The 15,617-nt window shown below is 37.3% G+C and overlaps 3 protein-coding genes across 4 annotated transcripts; 2 read left to right on the top strand and 1 right to left on the bottom strand.

Moving 5' to 3' along the window:
* The first annotated feature begins 2,086 nt into the window (after positions 1-2,086).
* LOC143448767 (uncharacterized) lies at positions 2,087-4,733 on the top strand. The gene is made up of 6 exons (XM_076948627.1): positions 2,087-2,281; positions 2,608-2,874; positions 3,066-3,219; positions 3,662-3,793; positions 3,993-4,088; positions 4,297-4,733. The coding sequence occupies exons 1-6, from the start codon at positions 2,166-2,168 to the stop codon at positions 4,615-4,617; spliced, it is 1,086 nt and encodes a 361-aa protein (XP_076804742.1). The 5' UTR covers positions 2,087-2,165; the 3' UTR covers positions 4,618-4,733.
* Positions 4,734-5,057: 324 nt separating this feature from the next.
* LOC143448766 (uncharacterized) lies at positions 5,058-13,202 on the bottom strand. The gene is made up of 8 exons (XM_076948626.1): positions 13,099-13,202; positions 12,377-12,523; positions 8,861-8,974; positions 8,261-8,441; positions 7,870-8,073; positions 7,444-7,614; positions 6,888-7,039; positions 5,058-6,486 (listed from the first exon to the last, which is right to left on the bottom strand). The coding sequence occupies exons 1-8, from the start codon at positions 13,151-13,153 to the stop codon at positions 6,344-6,346; spliced, it is 1,167 nt and encodes a 388-aa protein (XP_076804741.1). The 5' UTR covers positions 13,154-13,202; the 3' UTR covers positions 5,058-6,343.
* LOC143448764 (uncharacterized) lies at positions 9,294-12,367 on the top strand. Of its 2 annotated transcripts, none has more exons than XM_076948625.1 (6): positions 9,294-9,662; positions 9,995-10,218; positions 10,411-10,752; positions 10,897-11,112; positions 11,437-11,652; positions 11,758-12,367. In XM_076948625.1, exons 1-6 carry the CDS (start codon positions 9,349-9,351, stop codon positions 11,898-11,900), a joined length of 1,455 nt encoding a protein of 484 aa, XP_076804740.1. In that variant the 5' UTR covers positions 9,294-9,348; the 3' UTR covers positions 11,901-12,367. The 2 variants fall into 2 exon arrangements, with proteins under 2 accessions (XP_076804740.1, XP_076804739.1); XM_076948624.1 differs by having other exon boundaries at positions 10,348-10,752.
* Positions 13,203-15,617: the final 2,415 nt, after the last annotated feature.

The raw sequence follows: 15,617 nt of genomic DNA, 5'->3' as shown, positions 1-15,617 counted from the left end.
TGTTTTGGGCGCAAGATTTTCATCTTGGTACAAGCGCGGGTTCAAACAAGATTGCTAAAATAAGGTTGTGTTTAGGAGAATTTTGCCTCGGTCCAGACGTTTTACAAGAAAATTACGCAACTAAAAGAGAATATATCCTATGGCGCCAAGTATCTGTCACTCCTTTTAAAGGTTGTATCACCGTGACCTTGAGAGACTGCCACGTAACGATTTTAGTAATGTCGCTTTTAAAGTGGTTGGTTAAAATCAAATTTTAGGCTAAATATGTAAGCATTGATTATTATGCCACAACGAATTGGCGCAGAAGCTATAACAGCCATGTCTTGTGTTCCAAATCCACTGAAACATTTACTAAAGAGTTCAAGGTTTCTGTTATAGCGGCACCATCACTGTTAAAAAACCCACGTCGAATTTATATATCATTTGCATGCGTGCAAGTAAGAGTTAAAATTGGACTCCACCAGTTTAAGGAAAGTTTTTGCCAGTTAATTTGTTAAAACTATTACAGCACCAAGATTGTACAAAGCGGAAGTTATACTATATTTGATCGATGAGCTTGCACACAAAGGTTAATTTTGTAATTTGAGCTTGAACTAAACTAAATCCAGGCAGGTACAGTAAATAAAAAAGGGCAAATAACTTAACCGATATTTGCTGCAAAGCTGTCTGGCAACAGTTGCAGCGTTTGGTGCAAAGTAAATACTGTCAGGCATAGGCTAACTATGTAGCCTATGTATTCACAAGTTTGCTGGAAATATTTTCTGTAGGCGTAACCAATTTTCACAACACGGTTTAATCCTCTGCTGTATATAAACATTTTTAATCACCTGTTGGTTAATGTTCGTAAAATACGTCGATCTCGTGGAATGGTTAAACTAAAAGGTCGACGGATGACTTTTTAATTAACAGCCTTTAAACCAGTGAAAATGTATTATTTTGCAGGTTTGCTCATGACTAAGTTATACATTGTAACCGTTTTCAGCCGTCCTTCGTGTTTACCGGTGCATATAAGGATATTCTATAAGCTGTCTTAAGAATTAACTAACGAAGCGGAACATTCTCGAGAAGTGTTTCAGAATTGATTAAATTGGATAATATTGGATGACGCATAAAAGGAAAAACAAAAAATTTGAAACTTGTTGCTGTACCTGTTGATGCAGCTTTCGAAACAAATAAGCAGTTTAGGATAATTATGCAAAAAAATGGACTAATACACATGACGTTATTTATTGCTGACGATGCTTATAAGCATCAAGCTTTTCAAACTTCAAAAAACATCAGACAATGAAGTATCGCGTAAGCTTCATACTTATATATATATAATTAATCGTTTTGGAGAAATTCCAAACTTCTACCGCCGTAAACATGTTTTTGAAAAGATAATTATAGAACGTTTGGAATTGATGAGATGACGCGTTTCAAACTTGAAAAAATTTGTAGTTAACGGCGTCGACAGTCTGCGGTCATCGCCCTTTTTATCAAACTGGAAAGTTTCAACGTAGCGAGCACAGTTGGTTATATACCTTGCGTATGCGAAGGCAGCTGCTCGTCTATAAATCAGACCTTATCCTGGATTTAAATGCGTCACTTGTAATCGGATGATTTTCAACAAGAAAATCAGATGACGCAATAAAGGAAAACCTCACGTTTCGTTCAAGGTAGCTCGTACAAACTGCATGGTCACGGTAGAAGGAAAATTGATTTGTGTCAATAACAGCTGCGCGGTTCCGAGTAAAAGGAGTTGTTCCTCATTTTAATTGATGATGGTTGGTGAAAACTGAATGAAGACAAACAGCTTTATTTTGTTTGGCTGCAGACTTTTTCATAGAAAAAAAATGGATTTGAAAAGATCTTCTCTGTTCTGACTTGGAGAACTTCGGTTTTGTGTTGTCAGACTTGATCGCGTGTAAAGATTTTGAGTTTTTTAACGTTGTCTTATACTATAATATTGCATAAGATTGTGTGTGTAGTCCTAAGTAGGATATTTTATTAGAACAGAATATTGAAAAAGCAGAAATGAAAAGAGAATTATTTGATAATAATCATTGCATCATTTTTTAAATAATATACAGTGCTTAATAACCTATGATGTTTGCAGATTAAGTATATGAGAAACTTTTTTGAAAAGTGTGATTTCAAAATTTTCAATTATTTTGTCAAGAAAAATGAGAACCAGTATTTTACTTGTATTGATGCTGACATCCTTTACATTATTTGTCGAAGCATATCATCATCATGGGGGACGACGAGATTCAGCTGCAGTCTACTCTGGTTCACCGAGGTAATTTTTAAAGAAAGAACTTTATGCAGTTATGTCATGAAGTATATGATGAAATGTCAATATAAATCCTTTATTTATTTTTATTTTATTCCTTTTTTATTTACTTTTACTTTATTTTTTAAACCTCTGATATTTGTTGCTTTTAGTGAATGCTAATAATGTAGTCATTGAAAGTTTACTGAAATAAAAATGAGATCAGTAATAATTTTTTTTTAAACAAGTATGAAATTTGTTCCAAACAAATGCTTTGTTGGATTATTTTACGCTATCCGTAAGTTGTTCTGCATCATTGATCTAAAGTGGGTTTTTCTTCATTTTTTTGCCAGGGACTCCAGTCGAGCTGTGAGATTGATAACTGCTCCACGTTATGTTCTGCCTCGCATCCACAGACCAAGAATGACCGGATATCATCCGCGGAGATTAATGTTCCCAAGTGCGGCGCAACATATGGCAAATTTCCGACCTCACTTCATGCCCTCCATGCCCGCTTTTAGAATGCCGATGTATACAAACGTGGCACAAAGCATGGCGCAAATGCACCAGAATATGATGAACGAAATGAGGAACTTTCCCTTTACTCCCAGACAGATCAGGTAAGTTGTAAAAATAGCAACTCAGACTCGAAAGGAAATAAGTGTTCATTTTTTTAAACGTAAATGTCTTGCATATGGATTCTAAACGGGTTTCATATAACATTTCTGTATGTCAAAGTGCTTTGCTTATGCCTATACGTCACCAACTAAACTTACTCAACTGCTAAAAACGGATATATTTTATTTTCCAGGCAACAAATGCAGGGCATGAAACATAGAATTGAATCGTTTGCATGTCCATGGAACATGGTTCGTTCAAGTCAGCTTAACCGACTTATGGAAAGAGTGCTTCTGGATTACGACAGCGAAACGCCGTACACGCTAATCTCGATCCCCAGGGCCACGGTATGAATCACCTCTTGAACTTGGTGGCCGCGTTAACTTGCCATCCTTATAGTACCATTGCATTTAACATTTTTCCATTTTTAACTTTTCGGGGATTGGTTTTTGGGACTTTTTTCAGTCGTTAAATTGTGAGTGAGAATTTATTCCAATTGCGCTGTAACAACAATTGGCACCATATTTTCGCTCCCGCAGTAATAATGGCGAAAAGTAACCAATACAAAAAATACTTTTTATGATGCGATACTTTTGAAATAATCGAGCCATTAACCTCAGCTTCATGCCGTCGGGTCGAAGCCGCATACAGTGGCTTCATCCTATTGATACAACATTCAAGTCAGACTTAAGTCAACGCATTAAAACCATTTACATCTGCATGATTACACAATTTTTCCTCATGAAATTTCTGGCATGTTGCCACGTCTCAAAATTCCAATGTTTCCAGGTGTCTTATTGCGAGAGATGCAGCTCAAGAGGCTGTACTCCTGATCGCCACGAGGTTCACGCCATTTACGTCATCGCTCAAACAGACGGATGTGCCTGGACGGAAAAATGCAATTGCACCGCTCCATCCGATGTGAGTATTATTTTATGTAATAATAAGCATTACGGTTAAAAAGCCGATTTTTACAGCATTTATAATTAAATCAGAAATAACTTCAATATAAATCGATTAAAAATAATCATAAGATACTTATCCTCATTCATTTATATATTTCTATAATGTTTTAAACATTATTATACTAAGTTGTTTAATATTTATTCCTAATTTCCAGACTACGAGATCTCATTGTCAAGCCAGTGGTACTATTCCCTACGGCGTATCTCAAATCACCAATTTAAAAATAACATGTGATGGAATAGTTCTTACCGTAAGTATAGGCTATGTGTAGAATATTGTCATAAAGAACCTTCCATCAACTGACTTTGTAATTACAATCAACACTATATGCACATGCAGCTTGTATATGTAACGCACCAATCACACGCTCCTATTTGGTTCGGAGAATTGGGCTTTTTATCAACGTTCGATTGCAAATAGCTTGCTATGTTATCGACTGGTAATATATGCTTGTACAGAGAGAGGAAACCACCAGTACAGAGGTTATCGGCGAGGATGAAGATAATGATGATGAAGACACGGTAGCATCCGAAGATGAAGCTGTTCCTGAAGAAGATGGCCAAGAAGAAGAAGTTACAGTTTCCTTTCCTGAAGAGACGACGACTACGACTCCTGAACCGGAGATTATCGGTAGCGGAGATGTAGACGTAATTGCTTTACCGGAGAACGAATCGAATGAGGAGAAAAAGATCAATGGAGAAGAAGAATTCTTTGTTGAAAAGACTCCTCCTCCTCTTCCACTGATTGAAAATGTGGAGAAAAAGGTTCTTAATCTCTGAGTTATTTTCGAAAAAAAAACAAACCCTTTGAGACTTTTGCTAACTTTACGTTATGCTGTTGATACTGCCTTATTCTTCGAAGTTTGCTCTGTATACATGACACGCAAAACCGCAAACATCAATCTGTTGTACTAAGAGCAGGTTTAAGAAAAAGACCCTGCCGTTTATATAGCAGGGTTTGATTTGCGTAAAACAGGTTCACATATAGTTATAAGAATGTGAATGTATATGCCTGTTGGTGAGAGAACGATAGTAAAGGTCAGATTTTATTTTATCAGAAAACAGCTTAAGTGTGACTGGAAAGGCAAACTTAAGCCGTAAAATCTCACCTAAACACCTATATAATTTGCGAATATTCGTGTTAGCCGAAGACAGCTCCAGTAAAATGACGTCAGACGATATAATAGGCTTAAAGACTTAACTTTAACTCTTCGCTGACGTCATATCATAAAGCGTGTATTGTAAATATAAAACCTTCAAACGGCCAATAAGAAACTTTAGCATCATATTCAAGCCATAAAAGTTCAGATATGAAGTTAAAGTCGAAAACAGTTGTATCGTTAAGCAGATACGAAGTGTACATTGTCTATCCTGGAACTGCACCGCAAATTTAATTTAATAGGCCTATATACCAACAGTCCTACATTTAAAAAAATCATTTGGTGCAGTAGGTTATATGACATAACTGCGCGCCGGCAAAAACATGAAATAGAACAATTTTAAATAAACTTAATAATTTCTAAATACGTAATGAAATAACTGCACTTTACATATATATATGACATATATTATATGTCCCAATAAAGGTGCACATAGATACAGAAGCAATAAAAATACTTCAAGGAATACGTTAGTAGCGTAATATAGACGCGCATCCCGCGAAGTGCGCAAAAAATTATAGTGTAGCCATATTTATAATTATATTCTACAACGATAAGGAAACGTTCGTATACTTTCCCAGGAGAAACATATATGGGGAAGATCATAATTAAACAACAATTATAATTGGAGAAATAGTAATACTGTATAACACGCCTGTTGCCAAAAACACCCAATCACAAAAGACGATATAGTACCAAACAAAGAAATTTAACACATCACATCAGAACCTAAAATTCATTGATAGACAAAAAGTAATATATGCAATAATTTCTCTTCGACATTGCTTTAGGATTTGGTGGAGTGACGTATCCATGACCACAATATTACTCATAGAACTGCATATAGTTTTCTAAGCGCTTTATAAAAGCTTAGCCGCAAAAACCTACATAATCATCATCAGATAAAATAGCGATTGCTTGATAGCGATTTTTCACGACTTAACCGAAACACAAACATTTAAACAATAACTTCTGCAGATAGACACGAAAAACAGGCTCAACAACCATTCAGGGAATTCCCTAAAACTGAATCTCTTTCGGGAGTGGAAACCGGAGCTGAAAAAGTTGGTAACACCATACATAGATGTAGATTGTAGATTATAATGTAAAGCTTAGACTCTAAGCTTTAGAGTAATCCATGGTAACATCAACAAAAATCAACAACATTTTTACGTTAAAAGATATCATTTGTCACATCGTAAACCCGTCAAAAACAACCGATCTCTTAGTGTAATTAATGACTATACACCCAGAAAAAACGTTTCACATATGCATCGCAAACAGACAAAAGAAATGTAATATTTGTTCAAAAATTCACTGAAAAAATATATCGCGAAAAATAACTCTCAAACTTCTGAGTGTAAAACTTGATCAATTTTAGGGCCAAATCTCAGTCCTTGCACCCACTTTGCAGGAATTGTTTTCTTTAATGCACCCGACGAAGCCCCCAGAAGAGCACCTAGGGCGGCACCGCGATGACAATTTTCACCTGAAAAAGATTTTGGTTATATCGATATTTTTGCTTAAACGCGTTTTCCATAAAAAGCTGTTGTGTTTTGACGTGTGTTTTCTCTAGTGGCTTATGAATATTGAGTCATGGCAATATGTTTACGATATCATCATCTATATTTTTCGGCCACTAAACCCATACAGCTAAATACTAAAAAGCAGAACGATAAAAGATTGAATAGCGAAACAACAACATGTTCCGTAGTTGCACTGGGTAACTTTGGTGGCCAACTTTTGTTACAAAAATGTGACAAGATGACTGAACTTAAAAAAGTTTGAACCTGCCTTCACTACAGTACTATAGATAATGCTTAGTAAATTTCAAAACAAAATGTTTTCCGTATATTAAGTATACGCTGTGATACAATCATTTAATCGAACCTCCAATATTAACGTTGGTAAGAATTCCTCCTTCAAAATCGTCATGGAAGTGACGAGCCAAGTAAAGCATGACAGCAAAAGCCCCATTGACGTAGCATGCTAAGCCTAGTTTTTCGCCAATTCTCTGAAAAGCTGCCAGCTTCGTTTTCGAACTGCGACAATGAAAGAAAATAGAATGCAGACAGTGTTTAAGCGCCACAGCAGAAAAACACAAATTTCCTATCAAAACACGATCTTATAAATGTGTTTCAGGTCGAGGTGATCCGATTATAGAAGCCGCAAAGATAATTTGCCAGTGCGGAAGAGCACCTTTTTGAAACACAGATATTTGCTAGCGCAAGATAATGAACAATGGACAGTGGATACAATGAGTGCGTGCACAACGTTCCACATAAATATTTAAGCATGTAAAACGTACTAAATTGACATTATCATGATTGGTACGTTAGTTGCAGCCCTACTTACATCAACGTTGAAGTAGATATAGGTTTACTGAATAGGTTTCAGCACAGAATAACAAGTATTTTTAGGCAATGGATGATATTTTTCTACGTACGATATCACAGTTTGGTCAAAAGTTCTTATCATCGCTCCGCCAGCAGGCCCCAGATGCTCCTTCAGTGCCTTTTCAGCTTCGTCTTTGAGAGATCCTCCTCTGACCACTGCATGCAAAATTCTAATGTAGGCGTTCATCGGCTCAATTATGCCATCTACCGGATGAGTTCGGCTGGAAAATAAAAATGCTTGGGTAAATTAGTTTCCACTTACGGATGAGGAAGAAAAATTATCAATGCCTACAAAGTAGTAAACTACATTCTTTGTAAAAAGATGGTTAGGCTATGAGTTGAAAAATTCACAGTCTACGGCGCGAAAGTTTGGAAGAAGGCTTTAAAACTGCACAATCGCTCAACAGTACGATGAGCATTTAAAAACCGTAACATAACTCGTGACAAACGATATAATATCTTCCGGCAAACGTTACCTGTACAACTCTTGTGTAACGCGGGTCACTTCCTCTATGGGCCTGTGGATGTTGTGAAGGATTATAGCAGTAGGAACAACGAATGCGCCAATAACATCCAGTTGGGTGTCAATGAGCATTCTCTTTGAACGATCGGTGGTGAATTTGAACAAGTCTTCGAGATCGATCGGTCCGCCTGCCTTCACCCAATCAGCAAAAAACTTACTAGAAAATATATTTTTCATCTTTAAAATGATCTGTATCGTACCACAGTACTTTAGATCATGTAAAACCGCTTCTACACAAGGCGTATCTAAATAATAGCCATTGTAGTAATAGGGTTATCCTACGACCTACATTATAGGCCCCAATACAGTTACAGATGTAATGTTATTGCATTTGTCTTAGTTACCGATGGTATGATTCAGCATACGTGTCATTGTGGGAGCCTGGCGTTGTCATAAATGTTACATAATCCACAAAGGCTTGTTTCAAAACAGCCTCGTCCGTCATGTTCTTGGGACAATCATGAAGTGTTTTCATTAAACGGAACGCACAATGACAGTTCAATGTGTTATCGCCTGCTTCCATACCTAAAAACGTGGAATACATACACACAGTGTATAGAAACCAGAAAGGTTAATTTTAGTTATAGGACATGACGTAAAAGCACCAGAAAGACGTATATCACATTACATGCTATCACTAACTCGTTTACAGGGCTATGCTATGGTCAATTCTTATGTTAACTGCGGGCACGGCTAATTTAATAAACAAGCACATGTACTTGAGTTAATAACACCTTGGGCTGCGATCACGCCCACACCTTCCACACATATTATATAAACACAAAATACGCCAGTCGACATTAGCTGATGTTGCGTAACTTCTCCGAAGTTGCATAACAACTCGCTTATGTAATGAGAAGATTTAGTAGTTTGCACTAAACCTGTTTGATTTTAGATTGACGTTATGAAAGCAAAAATTACCAACCATAATCACGCTAGTATACCTTGGTGGTAGTGAGACGCATTACTTCTACCTGACCAAGCGTCTAATTTGTCATGAAGAATGACTTTGCCAATAACAGGGTCAGACTGTGAACCATGACTTCTTCCACTTCCACCTAAACAAAAATACAGGTACAGAAGTAAACGTTTTTGGTTCCATGTCAATTCAACCCATGGACGATCAAACCCAGGACTAAACAGTTAACGTCTGTGGGTTTGATATAGATTGAATTGACCCACCACCCAACATTTTTTGTACCAACGCCAAACAATGTATTGTATTCTGTAAAGCATTGTGCAGTGCATAGCTATTGGTTTTTCGGGCCAAAACGTCATATTCGCGAACTACAACAATGCTTTGATTATGACGTAATAAATCTCAATAACAGAAAATCAAAATGAATCGCCATGAATAATGCCCTGCGATTACTGCTATAATGTTTGTGAAGGGTGCACAAGCCTTAGCGGTAAGATTCGCAATTACAGCAAAATGATAAGTTTTCCAGATTTTTCAGCAACAGTATCGCTTTTTCCTACTAAACTCTATCGAATGGTAAACGATGACGAATGCCTGTGCATGCGCTGGGCGGGGGATGGAGAGCAGATGCTTATTAACACAAGGCAATTTGAAGACGAGCTACTTCAAAATACTCATGCTAGATGGAAGTACCAGCTGAAAACTACATCCACAACAAGCTTCATAAGACAGCTGCATGCGTATGGGTTTCGAAAAGTCATTGATACAAACGCTATAGAAGTTGTAAGCCAAAGAGAACCAACACATATTCGGCGGTACTTCCATCCGTAAGTAAACTGTGGCAAGTGTTTTTGGAATAAGTTTAAATTTAAGCCAGTTTCTATTTCACCGGCAAAAAATGCTCATATACACCGTATTTTCACGCTTAAATGGTATAACGTGGCCCTTATCTACCACCTAAAACAACTTAAAACCTTATTCTAGCAGTAACCGTCACCGGTGTTAACAAAATTACTTAACAAAGCAGTATTTGTTTACTTAATTGTCTTTTCTCAAAATCTTTAAACAACATAACGTGCCAGTGAGAAAGTCATTTGAAAAGTATTAAAATGGATTTCTAAACTATATTTAGAAAGTATGAAAGTATCATTCGATTTAGGTATTTTCACCGGGACCGTCCTGATTTGCTGATGTTTATGAAACGAGGTGTGCGTCCCCAGCCAGCAAAGAGACAAAGGTCATCACTAGCGGCAGCTGAAATCAGCGCATCTGCAGCAGAGGGAGATAATGTTTTGCCAAACTCGCCAAGCAAGCGCAAACGCAAGGCGAAACCAAAAAGACATCCTTCATTTGACTACGAGTGCGCGTGGGATGACAATTCTGGTAAGCATGTGTATAACAAGCTTAGAAAAATGGCAGCAGTCGGTTTGCCTTGTAGCCTATACGAATAAACATCGAAAGTAACTGTCACGGCGGTAGTTCTTTTTCACAACAAGGCATACAATTTTTAAGATTCTCCACCTACAATGGTTGCAAGGCCAAGTCGTTTTAATCACCTTCAGCTACCTAACACAGAGATTCAGGATGACGGCTGCAAACAAGAGAGCAAATTAGAGGCAACCAAACATTCGATTCAAATCAAGGAGAAAATAGATGAACCGAAAGCAATGCGTAATTGCTATAATTGCGTGGCCGATAATGCGGTGAATAATGATTCCCACAAACAAGATGATGAAAATATGGAGGAAGATTTGTCGTTAGAAAACGAAGATCTATTGAAAAACAAGGGCGGCGATAATCCAGAATGTATCGAAACGGAGGAAAACATAGTGGAACAAGCGTTTACCGATCAACCGTTAGATTTAAGTTGCCAGGGAACCTTTAATATGTACACGACATCGCACGCATTTCCTGAAGGTATCCAAGAGTTCTTTTCAAAATTCTCATATTTAACTTACAAACCAGTTTTAACAAATTGTTATTACCAAATATTTGTCGTTATATTTTAACTACGTTTTAATTGAAGACAGATTTATTGCAGCAATCAAGTCTTTTTTCCAGAAGCAACCAAACCATCGGGTGAAATGCAACAGATGAACACTAGCAGCGCAAACCTCACCGGCACTATGATTCATGGAAAACGAGGTGGCGTGCCAATTGGCTTGCCAACCAGCGATTCGAGCCAGCCACAAGTTGGTTATGCGCACAATAATCCATTCACGGTGTACCAAGTTCCAGGACAGATCGGTTACCCAGCGCCCAGAATAATAAGTTCCCGTAAGTATCTCAGGCAAAACACACCATGCAATGCTTCAGACAGCTCACTATTTAAGTTAGGCAGCAACGATGTTCATGGCACAGGTTGATTTAAAGTTCAGTCGAATTTGACTTTGGTTCCGCCTGTGCCGATATGAAATAACTATCGGGTAAGCGATTGAAAACCATTTTAATGTAGACAAAATTACCACAGGCAATTTCTACTGAATTATTACCCCACAAGGTAAAGCATTGGTTAGATTAATAACGATACCGACTTACTGCAAGAACTATTGCCTATTTACACCTTATTTGCAAACTCCTAAGATTTCTGTTGTGTTGCAGCGACGCCGTTTCCTATGGCGAATGGGTCTGCAAATTTGCGTTACTCCTTCCTTCAGCCTGCTTACATAGCCTGGCCCACTCGCAGAATGTATTGCCCTCAGAGCAAGCAGTGGGTCCAGCCCCGGCCACAAATCATTCCACTACCGTTCAAAACTCAATTCGCCCCCCAGCAACTTACGCCCGGAAATACGGAAATAGCCAACGGTGCAATGCAAGGTAAAGAAAATAGTTCTGTAAAATGTCAGCTTGAATGTCGTCAAGGTCTTAGTTAGCATGTTCGCCGGATATCTGTTGCCTGTAGTTGATTTTTGTAATGTTTAGTTGCAGGAATGCCCGGTCTTCTGCAAAAGCTTAACGCCGATTCAAACAAAGGCACCATAAGCTACCAAGAGCAAAAATCCATTTTTGCTACATACAAGACACCTACAGAAGAGAAAGTTCAACTGAAAGTTCAGAAAAATTAACTTTAACTTTCTTCAGTGACAGACGCCTAAAAATGATATTCAGTACACGTTATGTATTGAATTAGTCCGTATTAATGCCTGATATTCATGCTTCGATTTTTGTGATATGACAACATGTGTCTTTGAAAGTTTTTTGTGGTGATGAGTGATGACGATCGTTGGACTACTGTACACCAGTCTGTTTAACGTAAGCTGTACTGCCGAGAAGATACTAGCAGATTTTAATTCTGAAACTGCTGGTAATCATAACCTGCGCTATTGTAATTACTTTGCTGGCCTCCAGGCGAAGTGAACGCGCTGGTTTGGGATGCCATCCCTGACAAAAATATTCCGAACTAGGCGTCCATATTGGTGACTTAATTTATTTGTATGCAAATAATGTACTGTATTTTGTATATGTAGCACTGACTAAAGGCATCGATAAGCTTAAGATGTTCTATGACATTTTCCCATAGCAGTTAGATATACATTGGTACCTGTGTTTGAATGCCTTAAAATGCTGGTTGGGTGGTCGTCTTTGGGCTTCTCGTACTTAGATATCCAGCCATTGTAGTCGTCTTTGATGGCTGGTACATTGTAGTACCAATGTACTGGCATGGCGACCGCATCTCCAATGAATAATCCTGCAAGGATAAAACCAAAGGGGTAGATCATTTGGACACGCTTTTTTGACATCTGCTGGAAAAATGTTACGATGGCTAGACAAGACAAAAAGACAGCATAATCGCTCGATGAAGTCACATTAAGATGGTTGAATGAATGCAAGTACCATCGAAAAAACTCATAAATTATTAATGAAATAATGTCATCAACGACAGGAACGAGGTCAACAGAGTAGTAAGTAAACGGGTCTAGTGCACAACGGCGTGATGCATTTGTATACTAGGCCCCTACTACCTAAATTGTGACGTCATTTGGTTGTGCATTTTTGCACTAGACTCAAAGTAAACAACATACAAATAGCTAGGTAAAAGTAAAATTATTATGGAAATGTTCAGGCTATTTTCAATTTGTTCCGGTGATAGAAATTATTCTGTTACCAAAGTAACGCTTCGCCATATTACAATTGCTGAAGCCTTCAAGCTAAGTGGGTACAAATTTTACAAAAAAAATGGGTAAAAGCAGGGTTGACGAATATATCAAGCCAGTGCCAATATGCATTGTAACCAAGAATCGCAATTTCGAACGCTGCGCTTACCTTGATACGCTTGAGTAACCGCTGTTTTCAGAACTGCTGCGGATGTTTTCGTCATGCTCAGTTTGTGGCACTTATACAACGATTAGTTTTAATACAGTTCTGTGAATGGAAACAGAAATTACATGTGAGATAAACATATCGCAAGCAAACATTACAATACAAATGCACCTGATCGGATTCATAAATGTTTTACGATTTTGTCTAAACTAACAAGCAACTGTGCAAAAGGTTTCAATCTTTCGGCTTTCTTAAAAGGACATATGACAAGGCTTGCTGCTCAATTTGTTTGTTTCGAAGCCCTTTAAACGAACTTGCTGAGGTACGCGTGTTGCGGTGGTTTGGCTACGCATCTGCTAGGCTAAAGCTAACGCCTAACATATTTCCTGCAACATAATATAGCACAGTTTTACCTGTTTTAAACTACGTTTACATTTTATATAACAGTGGACAACGCAACAAAATAGCTTTGAAGGGCTTGACAACTAGTACGTTGTTTTGTTTCGTGTACGACTCACAGTTGTTAGTTGCTAATAGCCTATTTATTCATTAATTACTACTCTTTCATTGATAACCTTCCCATCTACTAGAAAATCCATCATATTTCTCGACATAATCTCCATTCTTTAGCGTCACTCAGCAAGATTTCAATTTGCTTCTTGGTTATGTAAGATATGCTGGGCGTTTAGCCACGCAAGTACTGCAAAACTTCAGAAAATCATGACAGTATCATAGCTCGACACAGCAATCAAATCTCAACAATAACCAAAATGTGATCAATTTGCGCCGCTTGAAAGCTGTGAAATAGTATTCGTGCATTTAGCTGCACAAGACGTTACCTGATATGACCTAAAGTCCTAAAGTCCTAAACCAATGCGCTGAAAGAGCAAAAGAAAAAACGAGAGTTCTTTTTTCTCTTTCTACACCTTCGTTTCGTGGTGAGTAAGCATATCGTCGACTTATATAAACCTTTGTTACGAAATGTTTGTCAAAGTTTTGTTTCAATTTAAGGGGCGCATGGCTTAAAAGTCATGTCATGTACTTCATTATGTTATATAACAGGGGTGGGCAAATTTGTTCAATGAAAGAGTCACTTGCGGAAAAATATAAACACCAGCGAGCCGCAAAATCAGTAATGATTGTCAATTTGGTTATTATACTATTAGTAGTCATTTTGGGATATTACTTTTTAACTAAAAGACCCATAAAAACATGTTGGTGAGGTGCATTTTGACAACCTTTGCAATAGAGTATAGAATCTATACCTGAAAAGAATGTTGGAATCGATGTCTAGTGTTACGTCATAAACGAAATGCTGGCCTAAATAAAGAAAAACTACACAGAAACTTTCATAAACGGTACTCTTGGTAGCCTTTACATTTTTTTGAATTTTACGATTCGACTAGAAGAGCCACAAAAAACATGCCGGAGAGCCGCATGCGGCTCGCGAGCCGCAGTTTGCCCACGTCTGTTATATAATAAATACTCAGGTTTAATTGAGTTAACTTATACTGTACATCTAAAGGTAATTAGTTTGACGTCGTAAGTTTGTGAAATTGACCCGATAGTGAAATCAATGAATCTTAAACATCAGTGGTTTTCATCCGGTTTTAGTAACGATGGCCGTACACCCCAAATTAACTATACAAAACCGCCACAAACCACTACTTACCTTGCGTCAAAATCGTGAAATTTCATTCAATATTTATATCCAATCTAAATATATCTATATTTTTTTTGATATACGGTCGTAACTATCTCTTAAAAAGTAAAAGCGATCGTTAATTGAATTGAATTCAGCATACGAGTGCTTCGACTTGATTTTTGACTCATAGATTGTACTAAATGATGCCGTTATACTTAGCTTTATATAACGTAAAATCGTTCATCTGAAATAATAGAATAAGGATAAGCAAAGCAACACAACCTCACAGCTCAAAAGATGTTCGTTTGTAACAATGCAAACCGTGAAGTAGTTGTAGTCTACAACGAAGAAAACACACTTGCCCGAAGCAGAAACAAAACCCAAGAAATAATTAAGATAAAACGAGGCTAGTTAACAAAGGAGTTTTCATTACATAGATTATGTAAAAAGACTTGAGTATATGTTCCTATTTAAGTTGCAGTTTCTAAAATTTGACCAAATCTTTGGTTAATTTATTTGCGGCACCTGGTTTGCTAAGCATTTGCTACACGAAAACGCAAATGGTGAAAATGTTCCAACAAAACTAAATAAAATTGGGGTTTGGGATAATTTGTTTGGCCTTGGCCGTCGTGTGGCGTAGACTTACAGTATAGAATAGACCGTAGACTTACAGTAATATCCCGGTGAAGTTGACACCCGTTTAAGTTCGAAAAAATTTATTAAAAAATCTAGATTCAACTTTTTCAGCAGTTTATCATATAATCAAAAACATCTCAACTTATCATAAAAAAGTTAAAAAATAGCTTTGTTAAAGTTTACGATTTACTAAACATATCATGAATTTTTGATGCATATTTGATGTATATTTGGTCATATT

This window comes from Clavelina lepadiformis, chromosome 3 (assembly GCF_947623445.1).
Source record: "Clavelina lepadiformis chromosome 3, kaClaLepa1.1, whole genome shotgun sequence".
Classification (NCBI taxonomy): Eukaryota; Metazoa; Chordata; class Ascidiacea; order Aplousobranchia; family Clavelinidae; genus Clavelina; species Clavelina lepadiformis.
This window is presented reverse-complemented; position numbering and strand designations above follow the sequence as displayed.